The sequence below is a fragment of the Lipomyces tetrasporus genome (genome assembly GCF_029532465.1).
Source record: "Lipomyces tetrasporus strain NRRL Y-64009 chromosome Unknown POJ06scaffold_1, whole genome shotgun sequence".
Classification (NCBI taxonomy): Eukaryota; Fungi; Ascomycota; class Lipomycetes; order Lipomycetales; family Lipomycetaceae; genus Lipomyces; species Lipomyces tetrasporus.
In genome coordinates, this window is record NW_026611596.1 from 1,713,301 (window position 1) to 1,728,193 (window position 14,893).

General features: G+C 48.4%; 5 protein-coding genes across 5 annotated transcripts; 1 reads left to right on the forward strand and 4 right to left on the reverse strand.

Annotated features, from left to right (window-relative positions):
• The first annotated feature begins 1,638 nt into the window (after window positions 1-1,638).
• Window positions 1,639-5,389, forward strand: POJ06DRAFT_11254 (uncharacterized protein). Its single transcript, XM_056184096.1, has 2 exons — window positions 1,639-2,398; window positions 2,451-5,389. Exons 1-2 carry the CDS (start codon window positions 1,884-1,886, stop codon window positions 5,149-5,151), a joined length of 3,216 nt encoding a protein of 1,071 aa, XP_056047490.1. The 5' UTR covers window positions 1,639-1,883; the 3' UTR covers window positions 5,152-5,389.
• Window positions 5,390-5,736: 347 nt separating this feature from the next.
• On the reverse strand, window positions 5,737-7,670 carry POJ06DRAFT_243408 (Alpha/Beta hydrolase protein). The gene is made up of 2 exons (XM_056186358.1): window positions 7,190-7,670; window positions 5,737-7,134 (listed from the first exon to the last, which is right to left on the reverse strand). The coding sequence occupies exons 1-2, from the start codon at window positions 7,605-7,607 to the stop codon at window positions 5,972-5,974; spliced, it is 1,581 nt and encodes a 526-aa protein (XP_056047491.1). The 5' UTR covers window positions 7,608-7,670; the 3' UTR covers window positions 5,737-5,971.
• Window positions 7,671-8,008: 338 nt separating this feature from the next.
• Window positions 8,009-9,627, reverse strand: POJ06DRAFT_243410 (uncharacterized protein). Its single transcript, XM_056186359.1, has one exon. The coding sequence runs from the start codon at window positions 9,312-9,314 to the stop codon at window positions 8,193-8,195; it is 1,122 nt and encodes a 373-aa protein (XP_056047492.1). The 5' UTR covers window positions 9,315-9,627; the 3' UTR covers window positions 8,009-8,192.
• Window positions 9,628-10,434: 807 nt separating this feature from the next.
• Window positions 10,435-11,765, reverse strand: POJ06DRAFT_235018 (uncharacterized protein; the record flags this gene model as incomplete). The annotated part of the gene is made up of 2 exons (XM_056185812.1): window positions 10,435-11,137; window positions 11,173-11,765. The coding sequence occupies 2 exons, from the start codon at window positions 11,763-11,765 to the stop codon at window positions 10,435-10,437; spliced, it is 1,296 nt and encodes a 431-aa protein (XP_056047493.1).
• An 885-nt stretch (window positions 11,766-12,650) lies between these two features.
• On the reverse strand, window positions 12,651-14,122 carry POJ06DRAFT_11288 (uncharacterized protein). The gene is made up of 2 exons (XM_056184105.1): window positions 13,671-14,122; window positions 12,651-13,541 (listed from the first exon to the last, which is right to left on the reverse strand). Exons 1-2 carry the CDS (start codon window positions 13,958-13,960, stop codon window positions 12,968-12,970), a joined length of 864 nt encoding a protein of 287 aa, XP_056047494.1. The 5' UTR covers window positions 13,961-14,122; the 3' UTR covers window positions 12,651-12,967.
• Window positions 14,123-14,893: the final 771 nt, after the last annotated feature.

Here is a 14,893-nt window from a genome sequence, read left to right on the forward strand (position 1 = left end):
AATCGATCCTTAGTCGACTGATACCTAGTACTTTGATCCGGAGAGCGAGCGGCGCGAACGGTGCCAGGACAAGTGAAGCCATGACTATGATAGCTGGGGCGAGAATCGCGAGCGATGGATATTTGGGCATTTTTTCGAGTCAGACCCCGCAATGGAGCCGAGAGTATCAAATGGTGTTATATAGGTAGCTTGGTGTGATATCTGGTGGACCGTCGACTAGAACACATTTAAACCTGAAAATAGGTACCCATTTGAAATGGTCCGTATCCAATGGTGTTGATTACATGGGATGTTTGACCGCACGGAAATTAGATATGACATTTGCATCATATCATTCGTCAGGATAACCGTGGTCCGTCGGTGACTGAATCGTCCCGGTGCAAAATAGTTCTACCTAACTTAGCGCACACCCTCCTTGACTATTATTCAATCCAAGCAATCACCGCCTTCCATTCGAAGCTATTCAAACCTAATACTTAATACAGATCGTATTCAGGAATACAGAACGATAACTTAGATTCTTTAAATTATTCTAGCCAGCCCTTGCTCCGCCTACGCAGTAGTCATTTAGCCATCACGAAATCCAAGATTCTCAACCACTTCTGTTGACTCCCGTTAACACTTTTGTAGAGTTCCCACAGAGTTAGGGCTTGGGGACTACTCGGCCTTCGGGAGCCGACGATGTCGAGACCGTTCGCCCGCCGCCCGTCTAACCCGAGAGTTTGTATGGAACGGGCTGAATCGTGCCAAAGCACCTTCGGTCCTAGAATTCAGTTATTTAATTATCATCTTAAATAGTTCTATAATTATTTATGCTGCTAACAATGACTGTGGCTTGGTACTGCAGGCGTAATAACCAACAGACCTTGGAGGTCTTCAAGCAAGAAATAAGGTCCAACCCCTGCATAAATGGCCTGACTATGAACCTAATGGCAGTTCACCTTGTCGGTCGGAACCAGACCTGCGATTTATAATCTTTGTCTGCACAATAATTATACGGGTAATAACAACGTCTGGCCCTAAGTGATATCCCTAAGTGATATCGGCGGAGTGGCGTGGAGACAGGACAACCATGAGAAACTCCCAGACAATTCTGGTGCGCATTTGCGACCAATATTGTTGGTGGCGATGTGTCTCCAACTGAAAGAATTGTCACCAGGACAGCTCTGAGTCCTTCTTCCCGCTTTCGCTTGGGCGGGAGCGGGCGGCGATAAGACCTTCCACGGTGGCCAAAATCTTACATGGCGTAGGTGTCAAAGATCGCTGCGCATAGAGCTTCAACCGCACCGTTGTGGGGCTTGAACGCCATGACCCCCTGATAAGTGCGGCGGTGCGGACCGTACCACTGCCTAATGGAGAACTCCAACATGGCACGCGATCAGGTCCGCTCTACTGCTTCTCTGGTGGCAGAATGGAAACGTCGCACTCTGCCGACAGCCAAGTCCCGTTTGGCTAGATCTGAGCATAGTTCCGGATCCCCGTTAGGCTGCGGGGCCGGGAATACGGCTAACTTCACAAGTGAGAGAATGATACCTGTTCTGTGGCGTTCGTTGGCTAGCCGCACTAAACCCAAAACGACCCGCCTGCTCGTCCCAATCGTACTTCACCGGCTGCTCCGCACTATTTCCTTTCCCGCCTCCCATCTCGTGTCCCTCATAAATACAGCCGAGACGCAAGCCTGCGCATTCTAGCCCGACGCCGTCATTCTCTCCCTCAACTTAGTCCTCCCCTTTCTTCCATCTTCTCTCCGAGTTCGCCTCTCGCTAGTTCGAACTTCGAACATATCTCGCTGCAAGCAGACGCCCTCGGTCGTGCCTCCGCAAAAGTCCACTTCATCGTCCAAGCCCGAGTCAGAGCACTCACTAAGCGCCTCGCCTCCAGGCATGGCCTCCCAGCAGCAGCCTCCGGCTCATCCGATCGCAATCGGTCCCCGTTTTGGCCACCAGCCTACAAGCCAGAACAATATCATCCGAACTCCAGCGTTAACACCGGACCCTGACTCAGCGCTTCGGCTATGCGACAACCCCAGTGGTCTCATTGGATCGTCGCCGTCATACTTCCCTCCTAATGTCTTTGCCCCTCATCGCGTTCAGTCGCCATTGTCGCCTCCCCAGCAAAATGTTGTCCCGCCACTTGCCAAGTTCTCTCCAGAGTCGGCGTTAGCCGCTGCTGCTGCTGCGGCTGCTTCCGCAAAGGACCAGGCGTGGGATAAGACTATCGAGCGCATCATCAAAGGCATTGTGTCTATCAAGGCATCCGCGGTTCGTGCGTTCGATACCGAAGGAGCTGGCGACTACACCGCCACCGGCTTTGTAGTTGACAAGCAAAGAGGTATCATTTTGTCAAACCGACACGTCGTCAACCCGGCACCTATTATTGCTACCGCCGTTTTTGTCAAGTAAGTTAGTTTGACAGTCATCCACATTGGCATACATGCTCACAAAAGTAAGCTATGAGGAAGTTCCGCTTCGTCCTATCTATCGCGATCCTGTCCACGATTTTGGTTTCTTCCAGTACGATACCGACAAGGTCAAATTCTTGAATGTCGAGCAGGTTGACCTGCGACCCGATCTCGCCAAGATAGGTTTGTCAATCAAGGTCGTCGGTAACGACTCCGGCGAGAAGCTCAGCATTCTGGGCAGTACTCTTGCGCGGCTTGACAGAACTGCGCCGCGCTACGGCGACGACGTTTACGAAGACTTCAATACGTTCTACTTCCAGGCTGCTACGGGCACCTCTGGTGGTTCTTCGGGTTCTCCCGTCCTCAACATCGCGGGCCAAGCAATAGCGTTGAATGCGGGCGGATCGAAACGATCTGCTTCATCATTCTACCTGCCGCTCGACCGCATCGTTCGAGCGTTGTCATGTATTCAAGCCAGCATTCCGATCACCCGTGGCACTCTACAGACAGAATTTGTTCACAAGTCGTATGATGAGTTGCGACGGCTGGGCTTGACGTCTTCTGCTGAGGCTCTTTGCCGCCAGCGGAATCCTTTTTCCACTGGTCTTCTCACTGTCTCAAAAGTCCTGCCGGATGGTCCCGCCCATGGCAAGCTTGAGCCCGGTGACATCCTTGTTGCTTGCGATGGCCAGAATTTGGACAGCTTTGTGCCATTGTGGGAGATTCTTGACGACAGAGTCGACAGTACCATCACGCTCTCACTCTATCGTGGCAAGGCACCATTCGACACCGACATTGTCGTTCAGGACCTACACTCCATCACTCCGGACCGCTTTGCCGAGGTCGGCGGCGGTGTTTTCCATGACTTGTCTTATCAGCAGGCGAGGTCATACGGTATGTCCGTCAAGAACCAGGGCGTGTATGTCGCGTTGTCAGGCATGTTGAATTGGTCGTCGTTGACTCGCAATTTCCTTGTCACGTCGCTTGCCAACAAACGCACACCGAATCTTGACGCATTCTTGGACGTCCTGGCAACTATCCCGGACGGGAAGCGTGTTCCGATTAAGCATAAGGAGTTGGGCCAGATCCGCGAGACCACTGGTCTCGTCCAGATTGACCGTCATTTCCATCTCGATCATGTGTTTGTTCGGCACGACAAGACTGGTGTCTGGGACCGTCAGTCGCTTCCTGACAGTCCTGTCGAAGAGCCTAGGGGCAAGATCGAAACTACTACAGAGAATTATGACGACGAGGACGAGCTAGATGTCACCCAGAACAAGTCTTTAGAGTTGATCAAGCAAGGCCTGATATACATCACAACGCGTCTGCCGTTCAGCATCCACGGATATACTTCTTCGCGACCATACTACGGCGTCGGCACGCTTCTTTCGATCGAGAACAATTTTCCCATAGTCGCATGCGACCGCGCTACGGTTCCGTCCGAGTTTGTCGACATCCGACTCACTATCCAGCATTACGCGGTTTCTGGCCGTGTCATCGGTATGGACAAACTTGCATACCTCACTTTCAACATGGACGATCTGCCACCACACATCAATCTCGTTGTTCCATCATTTGATCCGCACGCAGACTTGAGAGTCAAAGACGCTGTGACTGTTGTCGGTCTCGATTCAGCTCATTCAGTTGTCGAGAAGCAGACGAGCGTTATGTCTATCAGCGATGTCGGCACGACAAAATGCAATCCGCCGCGATTCAGACTCATAAACGTCGAGGGCATATCACTTGTCGACAGCGTTTCTTGCGACGGGGGTGTTATCTCGAAGAAGTACACTGAGAAATACTTTGATTCTGAAAACGAAGAGAAGGAGAGGGACGTGTACAAGATCGTGGCTATGTGGACTAATGCCTCGTCGCAGAATTCGTCTGGTAACGATACTTTCTGGAAGACAGGTTTGAATTATGGCGCGTACGTCAAGCCTGTTGTCGATCATATCAATCGTGGACTTGTCGATTCCGAAGCTAGCCGCGATATGCCAGAGGCAAGAACATTCAACTTCGAATGTGGCGAGGTTTCGTTGTCGACAGCCGCCGGGCTCGGTTTAAGCGCCGGCAGAATCAGACAATTTGTCAAACTCGCGAAAAAGCAATTAAATTCGACAAACGTGCGTATGATCAACGTGTTTGACAACTTCCCGCACCACGACGTCGCAACCAACACCAGCAACGATCTCTTTCCCGGTGACATTCTTCTCGAAATCGAAGGATCTCCAGTCGTCAGACTTGTCGATATCGAAAAGCATCTGCAGGACAAGTCGAAGGATTCCTACGACTTTGTTATTCTACGCGAGGGCCAGGAAAAGACCGTCGTGATCCGGCCATTGCTCGACATGTCCAACGTCGCAGGAACCCGCAAGGTCGTACAATGGAACGGCGCTTTTTTGCATGAGACGGCGACAGAGGCGATCGAGCAGGTCGCGCACAACACGAAGCTCGTCCCGCTCACTCGTGGAGTGTACGTCGGGTCCGTGTCATTCGGCGCGCCGGCACTCAACAACATCCGTCCGGCACAGTGGATCATCGAAGTTGATGGCGAACCAGTCGACAATATCGACCAGTTCCTCGAGCTTATTAGCCAAAAGCGGTGGTCCGACGGCCAATTCGTTCGGGTTAAGCAGGTTAGTAGGAAAGACGTTACCAGCGTTGTTAGCGTCCAGGTTAATGAACGTTATTGGCCAACACGATGCTTGGAGCGCGACACAAACGGAAAATGGTTGCATACAGTCGTGTAATGTGGCATGTGGTTTGATTGCGACAGTGTGTGTCATGTAAATTATGGGACGGCGGTGTATAAAAAGTGGGATAGATGGGATTCTTGGTTTTTGTCTATTGTATATCATCATCAGCATCATCATCGTCATCATCGTTGGCAGGTATTAGATATATAGATGTAGTTTACTATTGGGCATGTAGATATTGCTTTCCTGGCTAGAATATAGATGAATCGTTACATTACAATTATTTGAATATAAGATTTTGACAATGATTATCCCTGAGGACATGTATACATTGGCTTTGCCGAAAGACAATTATTATATTCACTGCTTTGTGGTACTGCGAGGCCTAATCTTGTATTAGATTCGAGATCGACGATGGCCTTGATCCCAATGTAGACAGAGCAAGCACTGCAAGCATGGTAACACAGTCAGCTCCACAATACAATCACTGCTACCAACAGCAGCTAAGCGGACAATCCTTGGCAGGTCGCGGGCGACCACTTGCGAAAATAACTCGGAGTATTTATGCGTCCACAAGTGGACTTGTTTGAAAGACAGCGCCCTGACGCAATGGACCGCTCTAGCACTGCTTTGCGTGTCTGAAGGTTATTACTTGATTTTATTTTATTGTATATATTAGAAGAAACAACCTTGCACCCCAACCGATCCCCTTCCAAATATCGTATTGTGTAATCACCCCAATCGGAAAAAATATGAATAGCAAAAAAAAAATGTACGCTCACTAAAAATGTGTTTCTTGCTTTAGAGGAAAGTGCAAAAAATGAGACACGAACCCGTATTGAATACCTCCAACACTCTAAAACGCCAACTCCATTTATGCCTCGAATCCGAAGTTGCCGCTGACCCACTTGTTGACCATGTCGAGGGCAGCCTCAGGCTGATCGAAAGGAGTCATGTGGCCAGCCTCAAAGACACGGAGGAACGTGAAGTTGCCAGCGTTCTGGACGGTGCCGACGGTCTTGCCATCGAGGGTCCAGTTCTTGGTAGGAGCAGCCTGGAATTCCTTAGCACCAGCCCACTCGAGAGTATTGGTCCAGGCCTGATTGCCAAGCCAGTTGCAGATGAAGTCCTTGTCACCGGCATAGATCAAGACAGGAACACCCGCCTCGAGAACATGGGGAACAGCGTAGTGGTATGGCTTCATCCAATCGCCGTTGAAGAGGAAGTTGCGGTTGATATCAAAGTTGCAAGACTCGAACAAGTCGACCTCAGCACCGACGGCGCTCTTGACCTCCTTCTTGTTCAAATACTTGGAGATCCAGCCCATCTGAGGATAACAGAGGTTCTCAGAATCCTCACAAGCTCCACGGATATCGTAGACGTTCTTGCCGCTTCGCTGGTAGGGGCCCATCATGGCGTTGTTGCAGTAGATCGAAGCAGGGACGCAAGACCAGACACTCTCAGTGTTATAGCAGTTCTGAATCATGCTAGCGCAGCGGGGGTAAGCAGATTCCATATTGGCACATTCCTCATCGGAGATAACGGCTGGAGCGCCGCCCTCACCGCAAGCCATAGGCTCGTAGTACTTGTACTGAGTAAGGCCATCAGTAAGGCCATTGCCAATCAAAACCGAGGTGAGGTCGAAGTTGCGCTCCTTGTGCGAAAGAATCTCCGCCGCGAAAACAGGGATGTAGTGGCCGGCGTACGACTCGCCAGCAATGTGGAAAGGAAGCTTAGCGTACTCGGGGAACTGCTTGAAGAAAAGAGTCAAGAGGGCATAGACGTCCTTGCCAGCCGCGACTGTGGAAGAAACAGACTGAGAAGAGTAAGAGTAGCCGACATTGACGGGTTGGTCGAGAAAGATGACGGATGCGTTTTGGTTCCACGCGTTGGGGTTGTAAACGAGCTTGCCGTCCTTATCAACAGATGAAGGGCCAAGCTCAAAGAAGAGACCGGTCATGGAAGAACATCCAGGGCCACCGTTGAGCCACAAGATTAGAGGGTCGTTCTTAGGATCGTTTCGCGATTCGAAGAACCCTGCGATAATATTGGTCAGAAAACCAATAACAATAATATCAAAACGCTGACGTACAGTAAAAGAAGTGCTTATCCTCATCCTCAACATCAAGGTATCCGGAGTACTGCTTGACACTATCGACACCGAGGTCCACGGGCTTCTTAACACGGAGAGCGTGACCGGGGAGGTCCTTGGCCGACACATGAAAGTCGAACTCAGTCGCCGGACGCTGGGTGGCGGGCTTAGGCTCAGATAAGAAGGTAAGTTGGTCAACAACATCAGGGAACTCTCTCTCCATCTCAGCCCAGACCTGAGCGGTCTCGGGAGTGATCTGGTGGAAAGAGTCGCCAAGGGCCCTGATGGCCTCTCCGAGAGCGGACGAGGCCTTAACGCCGGCCGCAGCGGCCGGCTGCTCGACAGCTTGGAAGACAGTCTGGTCGGCTGAGACGACCAACGCCGAAATCAATGATGATAGGATAACGCTCGACTTCATTGTGGTTGTCGATTTAAAAGGACTGAACGAGTAGAACGGTGATAGAAGCGACGCCTGAGAAGCGGACAGCTTTTGTGGCGATCCCCACGCGCCGTAACCAGCCGGGTCAAGGTAGGATGCGACGGCGAGGTCTAGATAAGGTTCAAACTTGTACAGGCACAAGCTGGCAGCGACTGCAAAAGCGGAACACACCCTAATAATTCGGAGCCTTCGGATAAACTTAAATTCCCCTCGGTTTACGGAACTGCCCAAAGTTATTCGGGGCTCAAAAGCGTAAGTTATACATTTTTGCGGCATAAGTATGCTGTGACCGTCCCATCGCTTTATCTCTCGGCACAGCCTCTGGGTAATCTTGCTCAGCCACACATAGGGTCAGGGCCCTTGAACCTCTCTTGCAATATGACAACTAATTCAGAGGGGCTGAAGTAAATTATTCAAATTCCTGGATGCAATAATAAAATGCGATGTTACTTATTAGCTATATAGGAACAAGAAAAAACACAGCCCTCAATTTCCATGTATATGATATAGCAGCACAAGCTCATCCAACATAACTTCTTAAGACTTATTAGACCGATTACCGCTTCAATATCCAAGGGGCTTGGTCATCTTCCCAGCAAACAAGTCGCCACATTTGAGCTTGACAATCAACCAATTCGGACAAATCACCTGTCCGAAACACGGTATGTAGATAACTCCAGTACCGGTTTTCTGTCCCAGGGCGAGACCGATCATCTCTGGGGAAGTTGCATACTTCTTTGCAGGCTCTTGGCCCTTACTAAGAGCAATAATATTTGGAGCCACAACATCAATGGCCGCAGAAGCTTTCGCGGCCTGCTTCGCTTCTTTCACGTTTGTCAAGTCCCCAATAGCAAAAACAGAACTGTCTGCTTCCACCTGAAACGTTGAAGTAACACGGATAAACCCTTTCTCGTCCTTCCACTCGTTTGGCAGAACGTGTGTGTTAGGTGTAGGCGTCAAGGTACTGTAAACAAGATCGCTCTCGATTGTGTATGGTTCCTTGCGATCCCGTGGAGTAATTGTAACCGTTCCGTCATGATTATTCGTACCCTTAGCGTAAAGGACCACTTCGACACCAACCGCCTCCAAAATATCTTGCACTTGGCTTCTCCATTTGTCCCGATAAAGCTTCGAAAGCGGTAAATCTTCGCTGTGAACTAGCGTTATATGTTTACCGGAAGAAGGAGGATAAACATCTGCAATCTCTCCGGCGAACTCAACTCCGACAGCGCCACCGCCGATAATCGTGATGCTCTGGGCCTTTTTAAGTGCATCTCGTTGCTTGGCAAAGTGATCTAGCACCGCTTCGTGCTCGAGCGGCATCGAATTTGGATCACTCCATGACGAGCCGAGGGCAAGGACAAGTATATCGTATTTGACATCCTCACCACCGCGAAGGGCAACCACTTTGCGTTTGTAATCGACAGTGACAACCTCGCCAACCTTGACCTCGCCAACAGACGGGTTTTTAGCGAAGAGACGGTCCAATGGTTTGATATATGTCGAGCTGATATCTTGCACACTGTTGCGCAAATTGGCAGGTAGATACACGAAGTGATCGCGAGCGTTGATCAGGGTGACGTGTATTGGTGAGCCATTCTGGGGAAGGCTTGATGCCAGGCTATGCACGAGACCGACACCGTAGACACCAGCCCCGAGAACGACAACTTCCTTGGGTGACAGCATGTTAATTGACTAGACTAGCGCTATCTCCGGTATTGAGTTGATCCCCATATCGTTGACAAAGAAAAGCTCTGTTGGACACATGTCGAACGCAATATCCATATCTATATATATACACTGAATGGTCCACTGCCAACTGCTAAGGAGACATCGAAACATCCCATGAATAATGCATTAGAAATCAAGCAAGTATGCATGGCCGTCATAGCGCTTCCTGCTCACAAGCGAAAACACAGCTTGGGTGAATGCGACACCGCTTACGTGAGTTTAGGTAACATCATAGAACCGAATTGTAATTGAATTTGAATTTCGCGTGAATGGTGCGGCGCCAGATGACCCGACCGATTACGCCCTATTGTACCTGAGGTGCTGAAAGGTATTCACAAAATAGTCACAGCCAATTAAACTCTAAGTCAGCATTCTTGTTGCTGACATCCAACAAGAAAGGCCAAACCGCTAGCAAATACGGTTTATCTAAATGCTGACGGTGGACATGAATTTTCGCTGACACGTCAGACAATGCTGATCACGTCAGCTTAGGGCTGCTGCAGATACTTTAACTTCTGGAATCAGTCATATCGGTCATCGACATCGGCAAATATCCCATTTTATTGGCTGTTTTATCGGAGGCTCTAACTGGAAGTCTTTATGGCGCTGTGGTGGTGATTTCCGCGATAGGTGAGTGTCAATCATTTTTGAGCTCTCTGGCGCTTAATAAGTTGCTATGTCCGTTTGACTTGTAAGTTATATGTAATACACGCTTTCCATTCGGGCACAAAATAATCCTTTTGTCTGTGGCGACTGGGCGGGTGTCTACACCATACAGCATCATGTCAAAGTACTTATGAAACGGTGAGGCTTGCGGACATGTCGCACTCCACCCAGAATCGCAGTTATACTACCCCTTTATAAGTAAAGAAGGGAGGGGCTGATAATTTTTTCGGCAGTAAATTTGAACGGCGAAACGTATATTTATTGTCACGAAACAACAAAATATGTATATCGAAATGGTAGCCCGACACTACAAGTAGCCACCAAATAGTCTAGTAATACTAACGCTAGCTGCCAATATCGATCTCCGGTTGAACCTCATACTGATGAGAAATGTACAAATTCACAAATTTTATTGTGCCGATATGAGTCCTGTGCTTATCAAGTTATTCACCATTGTGTCACCACCAACCAACAGCGACGACAAATCAAATTCGTGCTCGCCCGCGTCATGAAAGAAGTCAAGAGAAATATCCGTTAGACCTTCGACATCCGACGGTATACGTCCAGGGTGGGACCTCTCGGTTGGACGTATTGCTGTGGTAAGATAACTGTTGTAGTAGCTGTAGTTACCACTGTCTCGGGAATTTGGTGAGGATTGCTGGCTCGAGATGCTAGTACCAGCATCGAGTGAGGCATGCAAATAAGTATTGCAATCGCCCGGGTACTCATGGCCTACGCTCTGGCGAATTGATTGATCCCGCTGGTACGAGTGCTGCTGCTGCTGCTGTTGTTGTTGTTGTTGTTGTTGTTGTTGTTGTTGTTGTTGTTGTTGTTGTTGTTGTTGTTGTTGTTGTTGTTGTTGTTGTTGTTGTTGTTGTTGTTGTTGTTGTTGTTGCGAGTATGGTCGATTCTGCATCGACCGTTCAGACGTCCCATTATCTTCAATAAACGACCTAGGACTGCGATATTCCGAATTATCCGCACCCAATTCTAGCTCTTTCAACACCTTCAACTCATTTCGGACTCTCGTTACTAGGGCCTTTACTACTGTGTAGGCGCTCCCAGCCAATTTGTTAATCTGTCTCAACTCCCTCAACCGCCCCCAATGGCACCTTCGACAGCTTCAAGACAGAATCAAGCATTCAACTCAAATTCTGGGTAACAATTCACTTCATCGTCACGCAATTTGTTGGCGACTACCGAGAAATTTAGACCCGCAAGACCAGGACCATTTCTAATCTCCCGAAGAATATCTTCGCATATGAGCACGGATGGTTCCAGGTTGTGGTACACGAGAAGAAACTGGCGGTAGTGATGTTTCTGCAATGATTTGAACTGGTCTGCGCACGCTTTTAACAGACGCAGACAGAAACCCATCCGGTTCTCGACAGCTACTTCGCGTCGGTAGACGGCACAGGCAACCAGGCAGATCATTGCCGCCAGGTAGTTGCGGTGGAAGGATAGGAATGGGTATTCTTCATCCAAGGATATGTCCGGGTGTATAGGATGAAGATATGGAGGTAGTGCAGCGACAAATGACGAAAGGTTCTGGAATAGACCTTGTGGATCTGTGTCGAGCGAGGACATCAACTTTCCTAGGCGATAAGTCGTCAGACGCACGGTGTAAGAGCTGACTATATCCAATCGACTGGCAACCGGCCAGTCTAATGGGAATATAGGATTTATTGCAGTGGCATCTATCCTCCCACATCCAGGAAAGACTATGCTGGACATGAACATGGAGATCTGGAAGCCAAAACAGGGATAGTCTTGCTGCTGAGTGGGGCCCTCCGACAAGGAACTTCGAGCAAATGATCATTGGATACAAATTTAATGACGTACGTATTCGTTCAAAGTTTCTAAAAGTGTGATAATGAATACTCGTTTAGGACTCCGTAGTCGATGTGACAGAAGGAGAATTTCAATTCTATAATGATCTAACTCCGCATGAAGCCAAATACTGGATAAATAAACAAGAGACGCAGTCTGCCGCGTATGTCACTGACAGCTGGAATAGGCTAAAAGCCAATATAATGAAACGTGCTAATAATAATACAGAATCTATGTCCTGAAGACTCCTGTTAACCCAATAACGGAACAGATTCCCTCATTCTACATTCTCTGCTCACGAGACAATGCCCCTTCCGAGGGGTATCCAGGACGAGTACGCGATGCAAGTGGCGGGGAGTCAGGAAAATATCTTAATGATAGACTCGGACCATGTACCACATCTATCGCATCCTACGGAGTTGGAAGGTTTGCTGAGGATAACAATCGAGAAGATCATACAGATAAATAGGATTGTATAAGCTATCATCAGAACCTTTTTGTTGCTAGTTTTATGTAACCATGCCTGTTGGGTGTTCTATAGAATTCTCGCGTCTTTTGCAGACAGATATTCTTGTGATTGATATCCTGCCTAACTTATGAATGTATTAAGAACATTTCTAGGATGGCTTCTGGGAACAAAAGACTTGTATATGACTGCTAACTGACCTTCCATATGTATCCATGTTCGTGACAAAGTACAAGTATCTCGGCTAGTCTTCTACAAGTGGCGGACCTTGCAGTAGCATTGATCGGCATTCTGACTGATAAGATAATCCCAGATGTTAAAGAGGAGTGTACTCAATCGGTCGTAAAGAGGTTCATTGTAGTTCTTCGGCATACATTTGTACGAACGAATCACTTGCAAGACAAGAGATCAAAGTATGTCAAGACAAGTCAAGGAAGATGAAAACCTTACGATGGTTGAGAATGAACTTTGAAGAGACGCTGCAGTGGAGTGAAAAGAAGGAACAGCATCACTATTATCAGAAACTAAAGCACGATTTCCTCTCAGATGAAAGCCCTGCAGCACATGTGCTTTGTAAAGGTAGACAAATAAAAGACATTGCATGCCCTAAGAGGCTAAATCAGCTCATACTAAGGTTCAGCTACTATCAATCCTGGAAGTCGGTACTCTTCCACACTTCTTCATAGTGGCTTGCCGTCTCACTCAATTCAGCACTGACATCCTTCATCACTGTCCCAGTATCGCTCCCCAGCGGAAGTCTCAACAATTTCTTCTTTCCTTTAAGCAATCCTTCATCCGCTACATATTCCCAGATCCTCGCGGCCCCTATCTTCGGATTGCCCCGTTGTCTCCCATTGAACTGCGCAAATGCGGCCCTAGCTTCATGCGCAGGCGTTCCTTCATATGCCTCCAACGGCGGCGCAATATTGGAACCCGAAGCAACTGACGATAGGAAAGATGTGCGGAAATATCCGGGCTCAACTATAACAGCATACAAACCAAAGGGCGCGATTTCAGTGGCTAGAGCTTGCGTGAGCCCTTCTACAGCGAATTTAGTTGCGCAGTAGATCCCGTTTGACGGATATGAGTGGATACCTCCGATGGAGGAGAAGTTCATAATGGTACCGTGAGCTTGTGCGCGGAAGTGAGGGAGTGTGGCACGTATAACGCGGAGAAGCGAAAACACGTTGATGTCGAATTGTGCTTTGACAGCAGCGTCTCTGCATAACCAATGTTAGCAAGCCGAAAAAAATCAAACTCTTGTCTAGGTCAAGTCGAACCGCAGAGCTCCTCTCTGCTTAGAACTACCCTGACGTTTGAACCTTTAGAGAAGGGAAGCTGATACTCACTCTGACTCCTCAATCGCTCCCATATATGAGTAGGCGGCATTATTGACAAGCGCATCAATTTTGCCAAAGGTCTTAAAAGCTGTCTCTGCGTATACGTCTATTTCCGATTGTGACCATGAGAGATCGAACTGGAGGACCTTGACTTCGGGCCTCCTGAGCTCTTCGGGAACCTTTGAGGGAGATCGGACAGCGGCTATAACGTAATCACCTTCTTCCAGAGCTTTGACAGCAAGATCAAGACCAAAGCCAGTGTTTGCACCACTGATATGCCAAACTCGCGGAGAAGTCATTTCAAGGAACGCTAGATATTATCCAAGGGGAGCCTGAGGATGTAGAGTAGTAGGATCGGTAGGATAACCAGATAATTTATAGAATGCATGGTCCGATTTTAATGATGGTGCCAAGTTACACTGTGAATGTGGTGGGTCTCGTCGGAGTTAATGCATTTTGTGTCACACAGCTTCATTCACCGAATTCAGTACATCTGGCACACTCCGAGACGTCACTTGTTTTAACCTTAAATAAATTAAGTAGCGCAAAAGCCAAATTGCTTGCGCCACAGCCGATCCGAAAGTCCGAAGTGCACGTGGCTTCAGCGACAGCACAATCCTGTCATTAAAAAGTCATTTAAATTGGGTTCAGGCCTTAATCGCGAAATATGATTTCACTTTTGTATTTTACTCTCATTTTGGTCTTTGTTGACTTCTATACATTACTATATAGTTAAAAATGACCCCGTTGTACGGGGCTGACAGGGAAATCCACGACCATTATCATTTGCATCCAAAATTTAGAATTTTGTTTCGTCTGAGCTTAACTCGCGCTTATTTAATAAAATGAATTAACTTAATACAAAAGGGGTGCGATAAGGAATGGAAAAGAGGAAAGGAGAAAGGCGGGCAACGGCCCCAACTCGCACCCACCGGAGGCTAACCAGATCGGGTTTAGCTCTGCTCAAATTAATTGCTTAGCACAAAAAACTTGGGGCCCTTCTAAGGTATCCCCGTGACTTGTGGTAGGGCTGTGTCGGATGCGGATATCCGCCTAATTTGACCGTATCCGCCATCCGCCATCCGCCATCGCGAGGTTGGCGGATTTACATCCGTCATCCGTCATCCGCCATTACAAGTTTGTCGGATCCTCATCCGCCGTCTTGTCGAATAAATCCGCCTTCCTATCCGCCTTGATCGGATAAATCTAAAATAATTACACTAGCCTAATTA